This window comes from Arvicola amphibius, chromosome 2 (assembly GCF_903992535.2).
Source record: "Arvicola amphibius chromosome 2, mArvAmp1.2, whole genome shotgun sequence".
NCBI lineage: Eukaryota > Metazoa > Chordata > Mammalia > Rodentia > Cricetidae > Arvicola > Arvicola amphibius.
Window position 1 is genome coordinate 29,969,672 of NC_052048.2, and position 19,017 is coordinate 29,988,688.

The window sequence follows — 19,017 nt, forward strand, 5'->3', positions numbered from 1 at the left end:
TGCTGCAAGGACTCTCCCAGCCCTGGAGAACAAGTATGACTCATCTTCCCTCCCCACAGCATGGTGGCGCTCCTTCAGCTTGAATCAAACCATCGTCATAGGCCCTGGGCCTAATGCCTGAGAGCAGAGTCTTTTACTCTTTCTTTCTAGTTGTCTCTGGCGAGTCACTTTCTGTTTGTGGTCTTTTTTTGTGTCCCTTCCTTGCTCCTGCCACTGCCTAACCCCAGTTCTCGCTTCCTGCGTGCCCCACTTCCCTCTTCACTGCTTTTCAGCCACCTAGCAAGCACAGTCACTTATCCTGGAGTATCACTGAATCGCCTCCTTGTGTTGTCAAGATTTCTCTGTAGAAAACGGCAGAAACCTGAGCCCACTTAAGGATATTATAAGTAACACCAAAGATTCCTGGGTATCTCCCAGAAATGACAGGATTGTTGCAAATAAATTCGGAGAAGAAATTAATCAAAATCACTTTTGGGACCTGAAGGACTAGAACCAGACACTTAAATACCGTGAAGACTTTTTTTGTGGTCTTGTCTGTTTTCTGCATGTTGACTTTATTCGCCTGCTGCAGGTTGGCTTCTTCCACATGGTGGGGGATATAGCTGTTTGTGGCGCTGGGCTTACATCTTCTCAGCTTTATCATCAGAGAGTTTCAGTAAAGAAAATCCCAGGGAAGAACGTTTTGCTCACCCTTGGACTACTCAGTCATTATGGCTGAGAGGAGTGGAGGTATTGGGGTAGGTGGAGTGAGGGATAGTCTGCGATGAGGGCATCCAGGCTGGCAGTGGGCAGTTTCTCAAAAAGAAGTGAGAGAGTTATAGACTATAAGATGGAGAGAAGGGTCTGGATCACTCCCTGCAGGGTAGAGTCTGCTGCACTATTACGAGAGCAGCCATCCTCACATACGTCCCTGTTCAGTGGATCTCTAGCAGCAGTGCCAGCGGCACCTAGTGGACTCTTTAAAGCATAGACGCTAACTCCACCCCTTGCTTCCGCGTCAGCGACTCTGAGGTGTAGCTCTAGAGCTTACCATCTGATTGATGCTTTACCAGGAGGCTTCAGGTTGGAGGGCTTCGCTATAAGAACCACTGTCCTAGCAGAAATCCCTGCTGCCTCCTCCTTCCCTGTTAGGTACCAGCAAAGTTGTGTGACCTGAAATGGATGGCCTTGCTTTCCTCTAGGTCTCCTCAGTCTAGCTTCCTCCCTTTCCTCCTCTTTCACAGTTGTTGGTGTGACCCTCTCCTCATTGTTTCCGTATGTGTAATCTGACCCAGCTACTTTCTTTGCTTCTGAGGATCGTTTGAAATAACCTTTTTACATGCCATTTATTTGGGGATCCTACCAAGGTGTAATTCAGTTGCTGTAGGCACAGCCTACGCTGTTCGTTCTTTCAGCAAACACTTATTGAACTAGCACTCTGTGAGGGCCACTGTGCCATAGTAATGAAAACATAATCTGTTTTGATGGTGTGGGGAGATAGCCAAACAAAGATGCCCCATGATACTGAGGGAAACAGCAGAAGAGGAGGATAGAGATTAAAGAGCCTGCTTCCTATGTGCTATCAGGGAGGAGCCCTCTGACAAAGGAGTGTTTGTCTGAGGACCTGAAAGAGGCTAGAGGAGCGATCTGTGTGCATCATTTATATAGAATGAATTATTAGTTACCAGAAACTATGGCACTTTTTCCTTGTCTCTTTGTTTCTTTCGTGGTACATTTTTAAGATCTTAGAAGGCAGTGTGCCTTTTAAAATGCCATACCATTAGCATGTGACTTCAAATGTGGGCATTTGGTCCATATCTCTTCCTGATAATGAACAAACACGTGAAGCTAACAAGTTCCTTACGCTGTGTGAATATATAACCAACATAGTGAGTTATTTGAAATATAAAATATATTTTGTAAGTTCTGTTGAAGGAAGGACATTGTAAAACTTTAAATGGAACTTATCAACTCTTGTATGTGCTTTTCTCATAGTGAGTCTAATTTTCACAATTACACCTTGATCTCACTGAATGAAGAATTTAATCGTGGACGAGGACTAAATGTGGGTGCCCGAGCTTGGGACAAGGGAGAGGTCTTGATGTTTTTCTGCGATGTTGATATATATTTCTCAGCCGAGTTCCTTAACAGCTGCCGGTTAAATGCTGAGCCAGGTGCGTAAAACACTGTTAAACGAGCTGAGCATTGAGCTTAATGGAGTATCATTGCCTGCCAGTGTTGAGGCACATTGATTTGAGGGAAAACAAGTTCTTATTAAACCTTAGGATGTTTTTACAAGTTACATTAGGCATGATTTAATTGAAACAATAAATAGTGAATTGAAATGTTGAGCCTCTGATGTTCAAATCCTTTGTTTTCTTGAAGTCAGATTCCAGTGGTTCTTTTGAAGGAAAGTAAAAAAATGCAGAGGGTCGATTGGGGTGATCTCAGTGGTGGGATGCCTGCCTAGTATGCCTAGAACCCTAAAGTGGGTGTAGAGGCATGCAGAGGGTGTAGAGGCATGCAGAGGGTGTAGAGGCATGCAGAGGGTGTAGAGGCATGCAGAGAGTGTAGAGGCATGCAGAGGGTGTAGAGGCATGCAGAGGAAGGAAACACAAAAGAAGGAGGTCTGGAAATTGATGAAAAGTAAGCGACTCAAGTCAGAAAAAGTCACACACAAAGGTGGGTATAGAGGAGAGAGTTAGAAGTTCTTAGTTTCAGGAAGATATTATGCCCCCCCCCACATGAGTACACACACACACACACACACACACACACACACACACAAAATGTACTCATGCAACACCTTACACAGGCATACAGAAGTCTGTGTACAAGTAGTATTTGGTCTCCAGATTATGCATTTTAAAGTGATTCGCAGTACATTGCATTACATTGTAGATATAAAAGAAATTTGTAAATTCATAAGTATAAAAAGCAAAGGTGCTTCTGCCAGTCATAGCAAAGGCTCCTTTACTGAGGGCAAATGGCCTAGTTAGATGGTGAGGTCCTTGAGTGCCATCAGTTTGAGTGAAAAGGTTTTCTCAACTTTCCCAGATCTTGGTTTAAATCTGTCTGCAGTTCTGTTTTATTATTCTTTATAGATCTATGCTTCACATGATATTCTAAGTATTTACTGTTTTTATTGACTCTGTTTGAAGAGTGGAGAACAGAAGTGTCTGAATTTCTTGGTGCTTATGAGAGGCTAATTTATGTCTGTTACTGCGAATAGAAGAAGATAAAGAGCAATGAAACGGGTCCCCTGAGGGAACACCTTTGTCTTCCTCCACGTGAAAGGAATAAGCATGCTACACCCGTTAATGTGTTTTTCCTGTTATTTTGCAGCTATGGTTTCATAGTTTGACCTGTTATGTGTTATAAAATAGACAATGATATTCTGTAACTTCAGTATTGATAAAACTATCATAAGTAAAAGATAAAAATATAGTAATACAAGTCCTTCATTTGTAACCACTCTGTGTGAAATAAGCATGTATTTTTATTTATAGGTAAAAAGGTGTTTTATCCTGTCGTGTTCAGTCTTTACAATCCTGCCATCGTTTATGCCAACCAGGATGTGCCACCCCCAGTGGAGCAGCAGCTGGTGAGACTTTATGTCTTTGGTTATGAAGGCCTCAATCATTTCTTCTAGTTTCCTTTGTGTTTGTTGTACAAGTAGAAGAAAATTTCAGTTAAAAAAACTTAGCTGTTTCAAGCACAGTTCCATAGCATTTGCATGCATAGCATACATTTGCACTCCCACCCCCATCAAAAGGCTTCATTTCTGTTACTTCAGAACTAAGTCATAGTGGCAGGAGGAAACAGTTAGCTGCAAGAAAAGCCCTCATGTTCCAGAAGGTAATGATTGGATAGTCACATTTCTGCCAACTTATTTTTGTAATACTAAAACTAAAATTAATTTTTAAACTCCACTAACTAGAAATTAAAACTGCTTTGCTGAATGACTTTGAGGGAGTAGTAGACTGTTGGAAATGATGTAGAAAGTCATGAAAGGCAAATGCCATGCATGCATCAAGTTCTGTAGGGATTGCCTAAGCTATACATACATAAGCTTTTTCTTCATGTTAAATATGCTTAGTGTTTGAAAAGATGTGGTTTATAGAGGTGTTGTAGAGCTAGGACATAGTGTTCCTGTGCCTCATTCACCATGTGCAACAATAGTACAGAGCAAGTGTGAGCACACACACAGTCCTGTCCCGTATGTTATGTATAAGCCAGTATTGGGTGGGAATGCTTATACAAGTGGGACCACCTAATCTCCCACCCAAACTTTTAAAAATGAATGTCTAGGGAAGGACAGACATCTTCAGTAGTACAGCCACTGATAGGGTACCTGTGCTCCTGTAAATCACCTTGCATCTACAGTCCTAAACAACCCTAGTGAAACTGGGTGATAAGAAAAAACAAACAAAACAAGAGGATGGGCAGATGTGGTGGGGGAAGAAGGTAATGGGGGTGAATATGATCCAAACAAATTATTTGTGAGAAAATGTCATACTGAAGCCTGTTATTATATATAATGAATATATTATTAATAAAATATATAAATTAATAATTAAAACGGATATATGAATATTGCAAAATGAGATCAAGTTTGCAGACATACGTTTTAAGAAGTTTACGTAAGATGACATAAGATTGCTGCTGGAGGGTGGGTGAGCTCACTCAGGTCAAAGCACTTGTTGTGTGAGCCTGACAACCCAGATAATAGAGGGAGAAATGATGAAGGATAGCATCACCAACAATCTTGGGTATCCCAGGTGTGTGTGATACAAGAGATAGGGCACCTCACTTACAGTCTCAAGAGAATCACTAGAAAAGTTTCAGACAAACTCGCCCTGAGGGGCATCCTGCAAAATATCTGATCATAACTTTTTAAAATTCAATGTCATTAAAAACTCTAAACTCAGTCTCTTTATTTGAGACAGAAACTTCATCTATTTAATATTTAAAGTGATACAAAAAATAAACAATAACCACATATAATAGAAAAATTAATTTAAAAGTTGACAGTAATTCACAACTATAATTAGTCAACTTTTACTAGAAATTACTTCTTTTAAAAATCACAGCCGTGCATGCGAGGCTTGGGAATGTAGGCCAGCTCTCTGGGTTCAGGCTTGAACAGATTCATCTCTGATATCAGTAATATCTACTCCTGGGATCTCCGCTGAGCAGATAATCAGAGCCTAGAATAGCAAGCAGTAAACTGACAACATTAAACACAAGCAAAACTCTAATAAGAAATTTAATAGTAGTTACTGTAGTGATTATTATATACCAAGAGGAGGGCATGAAATGTAAATAAATACCATAGTAAGTATAGAGGAAACGGAACATTAGAAACTGAAATGTGTAGTTGGGCAGTGGTGGCGCACGCCTTTGATCTCAGCACTCAGGAGGCAGAGGCAGGTGGATCTCTGTGAGTTCCAGACCCACCTGGTCTACAAAACAAGTTTCAGGACAGTCAGAACAGTTAGTTACACAGAGAAACCCTGTCTTGAAAACAGACAAACAAAAAACAAGACATGTGACATGGGTATATGTCCAGATGACTTTTTGTTATTGTTGTTTTGTTGTCCTTCCTTCCTTCCTTCCTTCCTTCCTTCCTTCCTTCCTTCCTTCCTTCCTTCCTTCCTTCCTTCCTTCCTACAGGATCTTACTAAATAGACTAAGGCTGGCTTTGAACTTATTGTCTAACCCAAGATGGCCTCTGACTTAAGCCTCAGTCTTCCAAGTACTGGGCATGACAAGTGTGTACCATGTGCCTGGATAGTAATAGCAGCTAATGTTTACATGCCCTTTCTTGTGCATGGTACTGCTCCATTTGGCCTATGTGTCAGCTCCTTAATCCTCCTGACAACCTTTGTGGTGGATGCTTTCATGGCGCCCTTGGACAGATGAGAGCCCGGCTGTGCTACTGTTGTATCTGGTGAACGAACCAGACTGGGGCCCAGACGGTGTGCTCCATGGTCACTCTGAGGCACTGCACAGACTGCCTCCATTATAGGAGCTCTTCTAATAGTATGGACTGTTCTGTTCCAAGCACTATATTTTTCTGAGAACCTCAGCACTCATAACCCTCCCTTGCTCACAAGATCTTTATTCAGGAAAGACCAAAATAAAGTCAGATAATAAGCATGATTAAAACAAACTAAGTTGTAAAAACTGATGAGGTGATTTCAGGGATGAAGCTGTTGGCGGCCATGTAATGGCTGGAAGGAAGCAGCTAAGCAGTGGCTGAGTCTCCTCGGGTGATTGGAGCACAGCTGGCAGCGTGGAGGCACAGTGCTGGGCTAGGTCACATAGAATTAGTGGAATCCCTAGAAGAAGTTTGCATTGTATGGTGTGTGCTAGCATTTAGAGAGAAGAAAGACTATAACTCTGGCAAGAAGCAGCCATTAGGGCTTTTACAGCGGGGGTATAGTTATAGCTGTGCAAAAGGTATTAATGGCATAGATGTCTAGGAATTATTTAGACACGGAACTGATAGCTTGTTGTTGGCCCAAACGTAGAAACTGAGGAAAAGAAAGGAATGAAAGTAGGAAAGGTCAGGTCTTAACTGTAGCAATGGTAAGTGTGTGTTACTATATACACTCAAGGAGGGGCCCATGTTGCTACCTTTGTGGACCTGGCATTTCTGGGGATGAGACTGTGGGGGCTAGATATATAGGTTATGGTTAGCCTGCCTGGTTCATGTAGCAATATATCAATGCAGTAAGTATTAACAACTAGGATTAAAAGTTTAAATAGCTTTCAAGATGAAACAGAACTAATTAATCATTTTCTCTAGACTGATAACATTTGAAGAGTTTTTCTAGAAACTAAATTTTAAGAACATATTCACTTCACCATCATAGTATGTATAGAATCAGAGTTAGGGTGGGGTAGAGATGTCAAAATAAGTGTTCACTTTCTTTAATATTGTGCATTGTTGTGTTCCTAAAGAGACAGGAATATTAGACTTCAAGCCAGGCATGGTGATACATTCCTGTAATTTCAGTACTTGACAGGCTGAGACAAGAGGCTCTCAAAGGTCAGCCTGGACTACATAAGAAATTCCATACTAGCCTCAGCTATTATAGTCAAACCCTGGGATCAATCTTTATTACCATTTCAAAAGAAAAATAATATTGAAATTATTCTGTCAGTAAAACTATGCTTACAAAATCATTTATTTACTCATTCGTCATATAAATTGAGTGCTAACCATATGCCTCACATTGATCTGTGTGATAATTTATGATAGGAATAATCAGAATTTGTGAAAGTCCTGCTGTTAGTGAGCTTTATATTTTAGAGTGAGAAAACATGCCTGCTTCAAGAACAGGGAAATAAGAAGCTTGTCTTCATCTGTTAATTCCCATCCAAGCAGAGCCCTCTGTTTGCTGATCTTATCTCCTATTTTGTACAGTAGCATTTTCAGAGCATCTGCACCTTTGTTATAATTATTAGTCTCTGAAAACCTCCCTCTTCCTGCTATCTGTGTTCTCAAGGACTGCTACTTAAATGGCTCCAGCCCAGCCCACACTGTGCTTCTCAGTGTCAGCCCTTCCCCGAGTTCCGTCTGGGGGGCTGGCACATCATTGACCCCCATTCAGGACTGCAGCCTGTGTCTTCTGGTGCTAGTCCTACCCCACCCGTGCAGTCACTTTGACTTCATCCTTTCCCCTGCTCTTTTCCACTTCCCTCGACTTCTCTGTGCTGTGTAGACCTCCCGCTTTACATCCTTACTTGTAACTTACTGTTTCATAAGTGGCCTCCCTTTTTGGCTTTTCTAACTTACTCTCTTTACTCTAACAAATGATTTTTAAAAACATCTGTGTTATTCCTCCAGCTCTTCAGAGAAGTTCTACTGCTTTTAGGATAAAAGCCAAACTATATGACCAGACATACTGGGCCAGTGACATAGGCTTGCTTATCCTAGGCCAGGGGTCAGCAGCTGTGGTTTATGGTTAAAATTTATCCTTCCTTAATTAATGTGAACTGATTTTTTTTTTAAAAAAAAAAAGGCTAGGTGTAATGGTTTAGATAAAACACTGTGGCACAGTTTCCCAAGGGGCAGTGGGCAGCGGGCCTCAAGGGGCAACCGGGTCCCACTACCTGAGGCCTCTGTAGGTCCCAGGCAGGTGAGAGGTGGCGGGGCAGCCAGTCCCACAAGGAGCCGCAGGTGAGAGACAGGTGGATAGGCATGCCATGCAGAGTGAGTATTTAGTGGGTTATGGAAGAAGAGGGAAGGGGGATAGACAGAGAGAGAGAGAGAGAGAGAGAGAGAGAGAGAGAGAGAGAGAGAGAGAGAGAGAGAGGAGAGAGAGAGAGGAAAAGGGGAGAGGAGAGGAGCCTCCTTGTCCAAAAAGAGACAGGGGGGAGAGAGCTGGCGGGCTGGAAGAGGGAGGAAGATCCACTTGCCTCTGTGGAAGGGGGGAGTGGGCGGGACTTATCTCTTAAAGGGACAGGACAGACCATTACATTCCCATCCTTTTTTTTTTAAATAATAAAAAGGTGGGAGGTTAGGCACAACAGGTTAAAGGAATTGGGACGGTGGATTCTCAAGACTACTTCCTGCTTATTTGTGGACATTGTCTTGGCGGTGGGGGGTTGGGGGGAGAACTTGAATAAGCTGGGTGCTGGTCACATCCTGGGATAGCTGGTCTCTTTGCTCCTGTCTGGTGTTTGTGGTATGGAAATGTCTGTTGTCTCTCAGACCTGTTGAAGGTATTGGCAGAACAGAGAACAAAGTTAAGTTTAGGAAACAAAAAACATTTGGACCAGGAAATTGAGAGGGGTGTATCTGACCTGTTTAGGGTGGATCCTTTAATTTGGCTCCCTGGAACTCAAAAGAATTTTTTGGATTTGTGAAAACATAAGTTTTAAACAGCAGCAGAATGACTGTGACAGATATTTTTTTACATAATGAAAAATATCTTTAAGACTATTAAAGGCAGCCTGAGAGAGAATTTTGTTAACTTGTGTCATATTGAAATTTGCTTGGTGACGCTATCCTTTTAAATGACAAGGCCTCTCAGCTGTCAAACTGCATTAGAGATCTTTGAGAAGGATAAAATTTTACTTGAGTTATTGATTAAAAACGACAGAGAACTAACTTGGTTGGCATCTAGAGCTACTCCTCAGGGTCCTCCATGGTTTCTGAGGGTTGTATTTGCCTTTTGCTGTTTAGCACAGGGCCTGCCAGGCTCCAGAAGTTCCTGTGGGCTACCTTGACCTGAGCAGCTAGGCTGTCGATTCCAGCAATTCTGTCCATGTCTGGAGATCTTCAGTTTAGATGAAAGGCAGTTTTGCCCAGTGGTCAGCGCTTGGTAGTTGAAGCAAACTGTGGATGGACATTGTTCTGTGTCCACCTGTCTTCTGTCTTCTTTGGAGGAAGTAGAGTGCTGCTGCTAGGAGCCAGCCTGTCTCTTTTTGTTATGAAAAGTTTTTTAATAATTAAATATTTAAATGCTATAGTCCCCAGATCTCTGAGCAGTTGAGGGCTGTTAACCAGGTATAGATAAGTTATAACTACAATAGAGAATCTGCCTGGAGAGTTGGGTCCAAGCTTGACTGTACCGGCTCTCAACTTAACAGGTAAGATTTACACTTTTAAAAGACAGAAAGAAGAAAAAACTGCTTGTAATAAAGCTTAACAGTAGAACTGACAATTGTAGAGAACAGCTTCATGTATTTTAAAGCAGGGTTGGATTACATACATAGTATTTTTTTGTAAGAGACTTAAAAGCACATAACAATTTAAAACTTGAGACTTATTGCTTTGTTAGTCAGGAATGCGATATAATGGGCAGACAGTTATAACATTTTTTTTTTTTTTGGTTTTTCGAGACAGGGTTTCCCTGTAGTTTCTACAGTTATAACATTTAACAGTAAACATAGGTGCATTTAAGTTACATGTATGTATACACACACATACACACACTCACAGTGAACAGGAATTGGGTGAAGTAGATGCTCTTGGTGGGACCTACCAAAGGCATGCCACTGCAGAAAACACACATGTAATAGAGTCATCAAGAGGAATTTAGAGACAAAAACATAAGTAAAGTGGGGGACCAGGCAGAGTATACCTCAGTTAAGATGGCGGCAGTCATGTGTTGTATGGAGAAGCCATGTTTTTTGAGCTGCAGGAGTTTTAAATATAATAACAAGAGACCTAGAGGCGTGTCCGCCCTGTTGCTGAGCCACTGCCCCACAAGCTGCCGTGGGGAGCAAAGGCTGGAATTGAAAACAGCTGCCTCACAGATCTGACTAATCTCGTCACTTTCCACGGGACCAGCAGTAGCAGTGGCAGGGATAAAATAGAAGGAATGGGAGAAAGAGGAGAAGAGTGTTTTCAGACGGGCGGGGAAGGGGCTGCGCAGCGAAAGGATACAGGCGGGTGGCTGAGAGTTTGAGGGTTTATATTCCACAGCTGAAAATGTGAAAACCCGCAAAAACAGCGACACCGCAAGGCCTGTAGAAGAATGTCTTCTCGCTACAGGCAGGGTGTTAGTGAAGCATGACCGGCCCAGTCGGGCAACTCAGAAGCCAGACAGGCTAGAGGCTGCTCCAAGCGGTCTCTCATAGTGGGGACACTTACAAGGCAGACTTTACACTAGGTATTACTATGCAGTGCAGGCCAGGCCCTGAAACTCACTATGTAGACCATGCTGGCCTTAAACTCATAGAGATCCACCTGCCTCTGCCTCCTAGGTGCTGGGATTAAAGGTGTGCACCACTGTACCTGGTGTGTCTTCCTTACTTTATATAGCTCACAAATTGAGGATTATATTTACAATTGTTAATGGTTTTAAAATTAATATTTCATCACACATAAAAATTATGTGAAGTTGAAATTCTAGTGTCCATAATAAAGTTTACTGGAGTACAGCCTACTCATTTGATTAGTTATTTTCAATGACTGTTTTCACAATACAAAAACTATGACAGATGGTTTGTTTCCTTAGATCCTACACTGTTTATCCCACAGCTTTCTACAGGTTATGTTTGTAGACTGCTGGCTACAGTACCCCTCCTTGAGTCTTACTCCCTAATCTCTACTAATCTTACCTGCAGGTCTTCATGAACTGTCATTTTGTCTCTATGCTTCCTCAGGATATCTTTACCATGGTTCCTTCATCAGTCAGATTCCAACTTCTAGCTTTATCTCTGTGGGAAGCTATCCCAGTGCTCTGCAGTTTGGATGAAGGACCTTGTTTTAGTTCTTACCTTCACATCCTTACCCAGGCCACACTCAGTGGACCTACATACCCATAGGCACTTTGCTGTTCTTTACAGTGTTATCTTACAGATTCCAACCGTGTTAAGGATGGCTGTCACCCAGGCCCTAGGGAGGTAACCACATTCTGCCTTAGAGGTCTGAGTCTGGGCCTCAGCTCCTGGGCTGCCTTGGAGCCTTGCATCCTACTTCTTGCCACTCTGCCCTTGGAATCATGCTGATCTCTGCCCCTCCAGAAGCCTTCCCCTTCAACTTACTTTGTTCCCTATTTCACTTGTGAAGATAAGCATCCATCATTCTCCTGTGAAGAGCTCTGTCCGCCTTACTGTCCCAGCCTCTGTCCATTCCCAGTGGAAGAGCTGCCCCGTAGGAGTGAAGATAGGAACACCTTCCTGGGCCCAGCCTGCCCTTCCTGGGGACTGAGCCGATCCATCCCCTTAACCAGGACTCCTTCAGCCTTTCTTCCCCACTCCAGTCCTAGCATCCGCTCCTCTAAGTCACCCTGGGCCTCGCTCACTGTGTTCTTGCCACAATTGTCCTTTCTTTGTTGAGCACTCTTTAAACAGAGCTCATGGGTGCTACTACCCTCCTGACTTGCAGTGATGTCTTCCAAGTATCTGCATAGCTTCTTCTCTCAGTTCATCCAGGTCACAGATTTTCCTCCTCAAAGTGTTATGTAAGAATCTCTACACAGAGTAGGCTTTTCCTGTCATGCTTTCCCCTTGTCTTGGCATGTGGCGTGAATATGCATTGGTCTGCGATCTTCCTACAAACCCCTAATTTTGTGTTTCTCTACTTGGACTTCAATAGCAACAACTTTATTTTAATATTGGTTTTTCTCATGGCAGAAAAGGATTTGGTAGTTCCAAACTTCTATTTATACCCTTTGCCAACTGTTGGCAAACTGTAAAGAGCCAATGGGAGATATTTTAGGCTTTCCAGGTCAAATGGTCCAGTTGTAACTATGCAGCTCTCTCTTCCTGTATTGTGAAAAACCCCATGTATCTTTGTCATGATAAAACTATTTGTAAAGGAGGTGACAGGCTGTAGTTTATTGACCCCTTGCTTATGCCACATAAAAAGAACAAGTTGTCTTTTCTATAAACTCTCCTAAGAGTAAGAGGATCTAATGTGCCCAGCAGCCTACCCTTTTTAGCTTGTTGGTTTGAATTCTGTCTTAATACCTGTTATCAATCAACTTACACTAAGTGGGGCAAAATTGTCTCACAGGTACAAAGTGTTTATGCCCTGCTGTGACAGACAAGTGTTTCCTAAAACTTATAGGCTGTAGATATAATGGGGAGGGCCTTTGTTGACTCCCTATGGGAAGCCTTACCCTCTCCTAGGAATGGATGGAGCAAGGGAAGGTATAAGGAGCAGGAGGAGGAGAGGAAGTGGGGGGAAGGTGGAAGGAGCAGGAGGAGAGAAGAAGTGGGAACTGGGATTGATATGTAAAATGAGAAAAGATTGTTTTTTAAAAAAATTAATTAATTAATTAAAAAAAACTTACAGGCTGTATAGAATCAAATAATCACCAGAACAAAACTCTACCAAAGAAGATGGGGGTACTGGTAAACACCCAAGTAAAGTATTGTGTGTAGAGATGATCATGGTAGAGTGTGTATATGCACATTTAACTCTTGCCATCCTATCATGAGTCCTTTGAAGTCAGAGCCCTGCTGTTTTGTTATTAGTGACCTCAGCCTGAACTCTGCACAGGGTTCAAATTCAGTTAAATCGCAAGTGGTAGGATCCTGTGCTCACACAGATTGGAGTATCTGTTTTGTAAGGTCTCAACAGAATGAGTGCATATGATCCTTGGTTAGTCACAAATGACAGGCAAAGTATTTTTTGTAAAATGACTTGTTTAATTGTTGATTAAAACTTCTAGTTATTAAAAATTAAATTGAATTTTTTTCTTCTCTGTCATAAGGTTCATAAAAAGGATTCTGGTTTTTGGAGAGATTTTGGCTTTGGGATGACTTGTCAATATCAATCAGATTTCCTGAATGTTGGTAGGTATATATTATATCTAAGGATATAGAACTTAATGTCTTTATTCTAGGCCTATGGCATTTTTCCAAAAGGTATCAGATTTGAGTACTTTTGGTTAAATTGTAAGGGTTATATCTGAAATATGAAAGGTAAAGGGAAGTTTATTATTAATGTCTTGGATTACTAAAAGTGGGGTTATAAAGATAAAAACTAAATTTACCAGTTTTTTTAAAAACAAACACACCTGTAATGGTCTGTCCTGTTCCTTTAAGAGACAAGCCCCAACTACTCCCTCCCCTGTCCACTGAGGCAAGCAGATCTTCCTTCTGCTTCCAGCCTGAACTCCTTCCTTTCCGGCTCTCTCCAGAAGAGGCAGTTTCTGCCTCTTTCCCTTCTCCCCACTTCTCTCCTTCCCTCTCTTCTCTCTCCTCTCTCTCTCTCTCTCTCTCTCTCTCTCTCTCTCTCTCTCTCTCTCTCTCTCTCTCCCACTCTTTGCCTCTCTCTGCTCTTCTCCCTTCTCCCTTTCCCCTTTCCCCTCCATAACCCACTAAATAAGTACCCACTTTCTCTGCATGGCATGCCTAATAGGTCTCTGTCTCCCACCAGCCTGGGACCCGCTGGCCCTCGGGAAACTCACCTTTTTACTTCTACGATAACAACACTGTGCTAAGAGAACACTTGATTGCATGTTACTGTGTTACAGTTGTTTGGAGTGCTCTTCCAGAGCTCTCTAACTGTACCGTTGTGTCTAGTCAAAGGCTTCCTCTTTTTCATTTCGCAGTGAAGTCCTCTTTCATTCTCTGACCCCAGTATTAAGACAAAGGGAAGGGGGCATCTCTGAAGTGGGAGCTGGGAAAGTTGTCTAGCCCTAGCCCAGAGAAGCGATAGAGGCCTGGCTTAATCTCTTCCTCCCTCAGCATCAGTCATATTCACAGAAGGCCAAGTGTCAAAGAGGAGTGTTGGCGAAAGGGCTGCTTGTTGGTTCCCGGCCGCCTGGCTAGCTTAGACCCGAAATAATCACACAGAAACTGTATTAATTAAATCACTGCTTGGCCCATTAGCTCTGGCTTCTTATTGGCTAACTCTTATATTAATTTAACCCATCTTCATTAATCTGTGTGTTGCCACATGGCAGTGGCTTACTAGCAAGGTTTTGGCATGTCTGACTCTGACAGCAGCTCCATGGCATCTCCCTGACTCTGCCTTCCTTCTCCCAGCATAACAGCCTAACTTTTCCCACATAGTTCTGTTTTGCCCTTGCCATGGGCTCAAAGCTGTTCTTTATTCATTAACCAATAAAAGACATAGACAGAAGGACCTCCCACACCAGAGGAGTGAATCCTGTGACCCCAGGTTAGTTAGCGTCTTCATCTCCACTATGTACTGGAAGCCATAGGATGATTCTTGTGATACTCTTAATCCATAGTGAATTCACTTTTATAATCAGCCATTTGTTTTTTAAGTCCTTCCACTCTGTCTCTTTATAATAATTTAATAATGGAAAAACAAGAAGTAATGATAAGACAAATGCCATTTCCCTGACTTTTTCACTATCTTTCAAAAATATATTTTAGTACACTAACAATATTGTGAATGTTTTGAGTACTATATTGACTTACAGATTGTGGTGCGCCCACAAGTATTATACAATAAATGTACAACTGACAATCTATTAGAATAATTCATGGGAGTATAGACACTCCACATGGAGAACACGTTCAACAGAGCTGCGGGAACACTTCTTTTTTGGAAAAGTCATTGTTTATTCTTAAAAATCATGTGAAATAATGACGGTTCTCTCGTCAAAATGGAATTCATTCCCAAAATACCTCAGCAGTATAACTTCCTCCTTCATGGGCAACAGAATGACCTTCCATGAGGCCTTAGAGAGACAACATTCACTCTTTGTTCCAGGAGTCAATTTTACTGAGTCTATCCCCACAGTTACCTTTGCTAACAGACCACACAGGAATTTCAAGAAGATAGGAAGATGGCCCTTACCAGACAAACAGGTCTGGGTGTGTTTCAGGGCCCCTTAGTGACTTTATCTAATGGTTTGGAATGTCAGGTATTTTCCCTTGGATGCTGACCCCTCCTGGAGTGTGGCTTTGTCGGGTTCTACCTGCCTTTCTGTGATTCTGAAATACATATTGATATCATTGTTTTGCCTATGGAAATTTTTTAACCCTGACTGTAAAAACTAAAAACTTGGTGGAGATCGCCCCTTTCTCTCACTGTTTCCTCACCCAAGGAATAAAGAATATGAAGTGCTGGGCAGTGGTGGTATACGCCTCTAATCCCAGCGCTCAGGAGGCAGAGGCAGGTAGATTTCTGTGAGTTTGAGGCCAGCCTGGTCTACAAAAGCTCATTCTAGGACAGCTAGTACCGTTGTGCAGAGAAATACTGCCTTGAAAACAAAACAAAACAAAACAAAACAAAAAGAATGTGTAGAAGTAACAGATGTGAGTTAATTTATTTACCCTCAGATCTTCGCTTGCCATAGACATACTGTTCTGAGCCCTGAGGGGGTGCGGAGGCGGGTATTCAAGCCCCCCTCACATAACCTAAGTCGTATAGTTATCACCAATCAATTTAGACTATTACCATTCTTAAAAGAAACATGCCCATTAGTAATTATTTCCCATTTCCCATCAATGCCCACACCCCCAAACTCATTAATCTACTTCCATTGATTTGCTTCTTCTGAGCATTTAACATAACTGCAGTTGCACATCCGTGATCTTATATTACTGATTTCTTTCACGCATCATGATCTGTGCCATGTAGTAGGTGCTTCATTCCTTTTTATAGTTAAATGATGTTCCACTGTATGATTATACTACATTTTTCTGTCTATAGATAGATACTTGGTTTCTGTTCTTATTTAGGCTATTATGAATATTTTTGCTATGAACATTTGAATATTTATGTATATACTTGTGTAGATATGGTTTTCATTCTCCTTCCTATAGTAGAATTGCTGGGTTATATAATGTGATGGTTCATTTTGAATATCAACTTGAAGGGATTAGAACCACCAAGGAAGCAAAACATGCCCAGGCATGTCTGTGAGGAAATTTCTAAACTGTATTAATTCAGATGGGAAGACCATGCTAAATGTGGGCCATACCATTCCATGGGCTAAGGTCCTGAACTGAATAAAAAAAATCTAAGTACAAGATTACTCTCTGATTCCTACTGGGATAAAATGTGACCAACTGCTCACAGTCCTGCAGCCATGCCTGCTGTGATGTATCCTTAAACTGGGAGCCAAAATAATCTTTCCTTAAATTGCTTCATGTCAGGGATTAGTCACAGCAAGGAGAAAAATATGTTTAACCTTTTCTGGAATTTCTGTGGTGCTTTCCAAAAGGCCTGTATCTGTTTACATTCTCCCAGTAGTGTGTGCTAGTGCTAATGTCTCTACATCCTCGCAGTTTGTGTTCTTATCTTCTGTTTAAGATTATTTATGTATTTATGTGTCTGTGTACACAGAAGTGTGTACACTTCTGTCTGTGCCCCAGGAGAGGGCACTGGATCCCATTACAGACGGTCGTGAGCCACCACGTGGTTGCTGGGAACTGAACTCAGGACCATTGGAAGAGCAGTCAGTGCTCTTACCCTCTGAGTCATCTCTCCAGCCCTGTTTTTTTCAGGTGTTGTAGAGCGTGTGTGAAGTGGTTTTGTTGTTGGGTCGTTGGTTCAGGTCTCAGTGTTTTAGTAAACATGTGACCTGTACTGAGAACTTGGTGCATCCTTCTTCCCTCTGCTCCTTCTGGACAGGGCAGCTAGATGGAGGATGGAGGTGGATATTGCCTTACTTCTGGCTCTGTCTTAACAACAACAACAAAACACAGCAGATCAGGTTCCGATTGACCTTCCCCTGATATCAGGCCTTAGGAGATCTGCAGGCACTTGTATATTTTAGGAAGATTTCCCACCCGACTCTTGTACCTCACTTTCTAGAAACCAGGGTGTTTAAAAATCTAAATAATTTTTTGCTGTTTTCACTGTGAGAACCTGGTGGAACTAGTGGTAAAACTCTCCACTATGAAGCCCTTTGTGGATAGGCCCCTTGGAGTCTCTAACTCTCAAACTGTCCAGCAATTTGGGAAATGTAGGTTTTCCTGCCCCAGTACTGGCTCCTGAAGGCATTTCTTCTGTAGAAACTTGTGATTCTTTGTGCCTTCCTGTCTCTCTCCAAGTTTCATTCTGTGACCTTACTTCTCAAAAGGATCTAAGAGGATGATTGATTTTTCAGCTTGCTCAGCTTTTTATCTGTTAGGACTGAGTGATGTTTTCTAAGCTTCTTAAACGCCACACTTAGGTTCCATCTGCGTTTAGTTTAAGTGTCTGTACTAACTTTAGTATTTGAGCAGCTCATTCGTGTCTGTAAGGAAGAAAGGCAGAGTAGGGTCACATGTAACATTTAGTAAAGCTGTGATTGTCTAAACTTTATAGAGAGCCTAGATGTGGATGGGAAATTAAATCATATAATTTTTTTTTTGTTTGTTTGTTTTGTTTTTCAAGACAGAGTTTCTCTGTAGCTTTAGAGCCTGTCCTGGAACTAGCTCTTTGTAGACCAGGCTGGCCTCGAACTCACAGAGATCCACCTGCCTCTGCCTCCCAAGTGCTGGTATTAAAGGTGTGCGCCACCACCACCTGGCTGCTAAATCATATAATTTGAAAGGAAACAGAATGTAGAAACCTGGGTTTCAGACAGTTGTTTTGAAGACTGTTTTCTAGCTATTCAAAACGTTCAAGTCCTTTTTTTGTTTCCTTGCTTCTTTAAAAAGTCAGTTGTTGGGGCTTGAGAGATGGCTCAGGGTTAAGAGCACTGGCTGCTCTTCCAGAGGCCCTGAGTTTGATCCCCAACACCCACATGGCTCACAACCACCTGGTGGGATCTGATGTTCTCTTTCAGCATGCAGACATATATGCAGACACAGTACTCATTAACTAATTTCTTTTTTTAAACGTCAGTTGTTTAGTTTGAATCCAATTTTAAAAGGATCTCCATTCATTGTCATCCACTACAGCTGACCTCTGCTTTTTCTACTTCTTCAGAATTTTGCTAATAAGCTTATAACAAGTGTGCTGCCAGGTCCACTGGCGCTCTCTTTTCTCTTTACTTTATTCAGTTTGGAGACTGGACCTGGCTGCACCCCATTCTCAGCCTTTATTTTTTGAGACAGGTTCTTGTAGCTCAGATTGGCCTCAAACTTAAGATCCCCCTGCCTCTACCTCATGAGTGTTGGTATTAAAAGTGTGTACTACCATGCCCAGTGTTCTTTGATTTTTTTTTCTTTTTTTTAAGTCTTTTAATTGAGTAACACACACCTGGCAACTTCTTCCTTGAATATGTTTTTCAGTTGGCTACTGTCTTGGCACATTTTCCAGAGTTTTCTCCCTTGAATTCACATCTCAGCCTCTTGCTGATTTACCTTTTTCTGCCTATGTTCAACCTCTAAAACTTGGCATTTCTTAGCATTTAAACCTGGGCCTTATTTTTCTTCTGAACTCCTTCAGCAATCCTAGTTCATTTTTATGACTTCAAACCATCTGTTGCTAAAATTCCTTCCTAAAGAAGATGTAATATTTACTCTTTCTCCAAAGACCCCAAGGATAAACCGAGATACAGTCCACCACTTCACTCCATTGAATTCTTTAGCTTCCTTACAGACCAGTGGGGTTACAGGCTGGAGCCAGGTGACTTTAAAGGAGCCACCCTGGAAAGTCTGCACCCACCATGGGTCCCCAATGACCAAGTCCTTCCTACACTATGTCCTTCT

The 19,017-nt window shown here is 42.0% G+C and overlaps 1 protein-coding gene across 3 annotated transcripts in view; it reads left to right on the forward strand.

Annotated features, from left to right (window-relative positions):
• Positions 1-19,017, forward strand: part of Csgalnact2 (chondroitin sulfate N-acetylgalactosaminyltransferase 2) — a 39,986-nt gene that overhangs the window by 17,979 nt on the left and 2,990 nt on the right. For all 3 annotated transcript variants that reach the window (XM_038320153.2, XM_038320154.2, XM_038320155.2), the window contains 3 exons: positions 1,975-2,153; positions 3,489-3,583; positions 13,164-13,245. In XM_038320153.2, the coding sequence (XP_038176081.1) occupies positions 1,975-2,153; positions 3,489-3,583; positions 13,164-13,245 (356 nt within the window). The remainder of the gene's footprint in view (positions 1-1,974; positions 2,154-3,488; positions 3,584-13,163; positions 13,246-19,017) is intronic.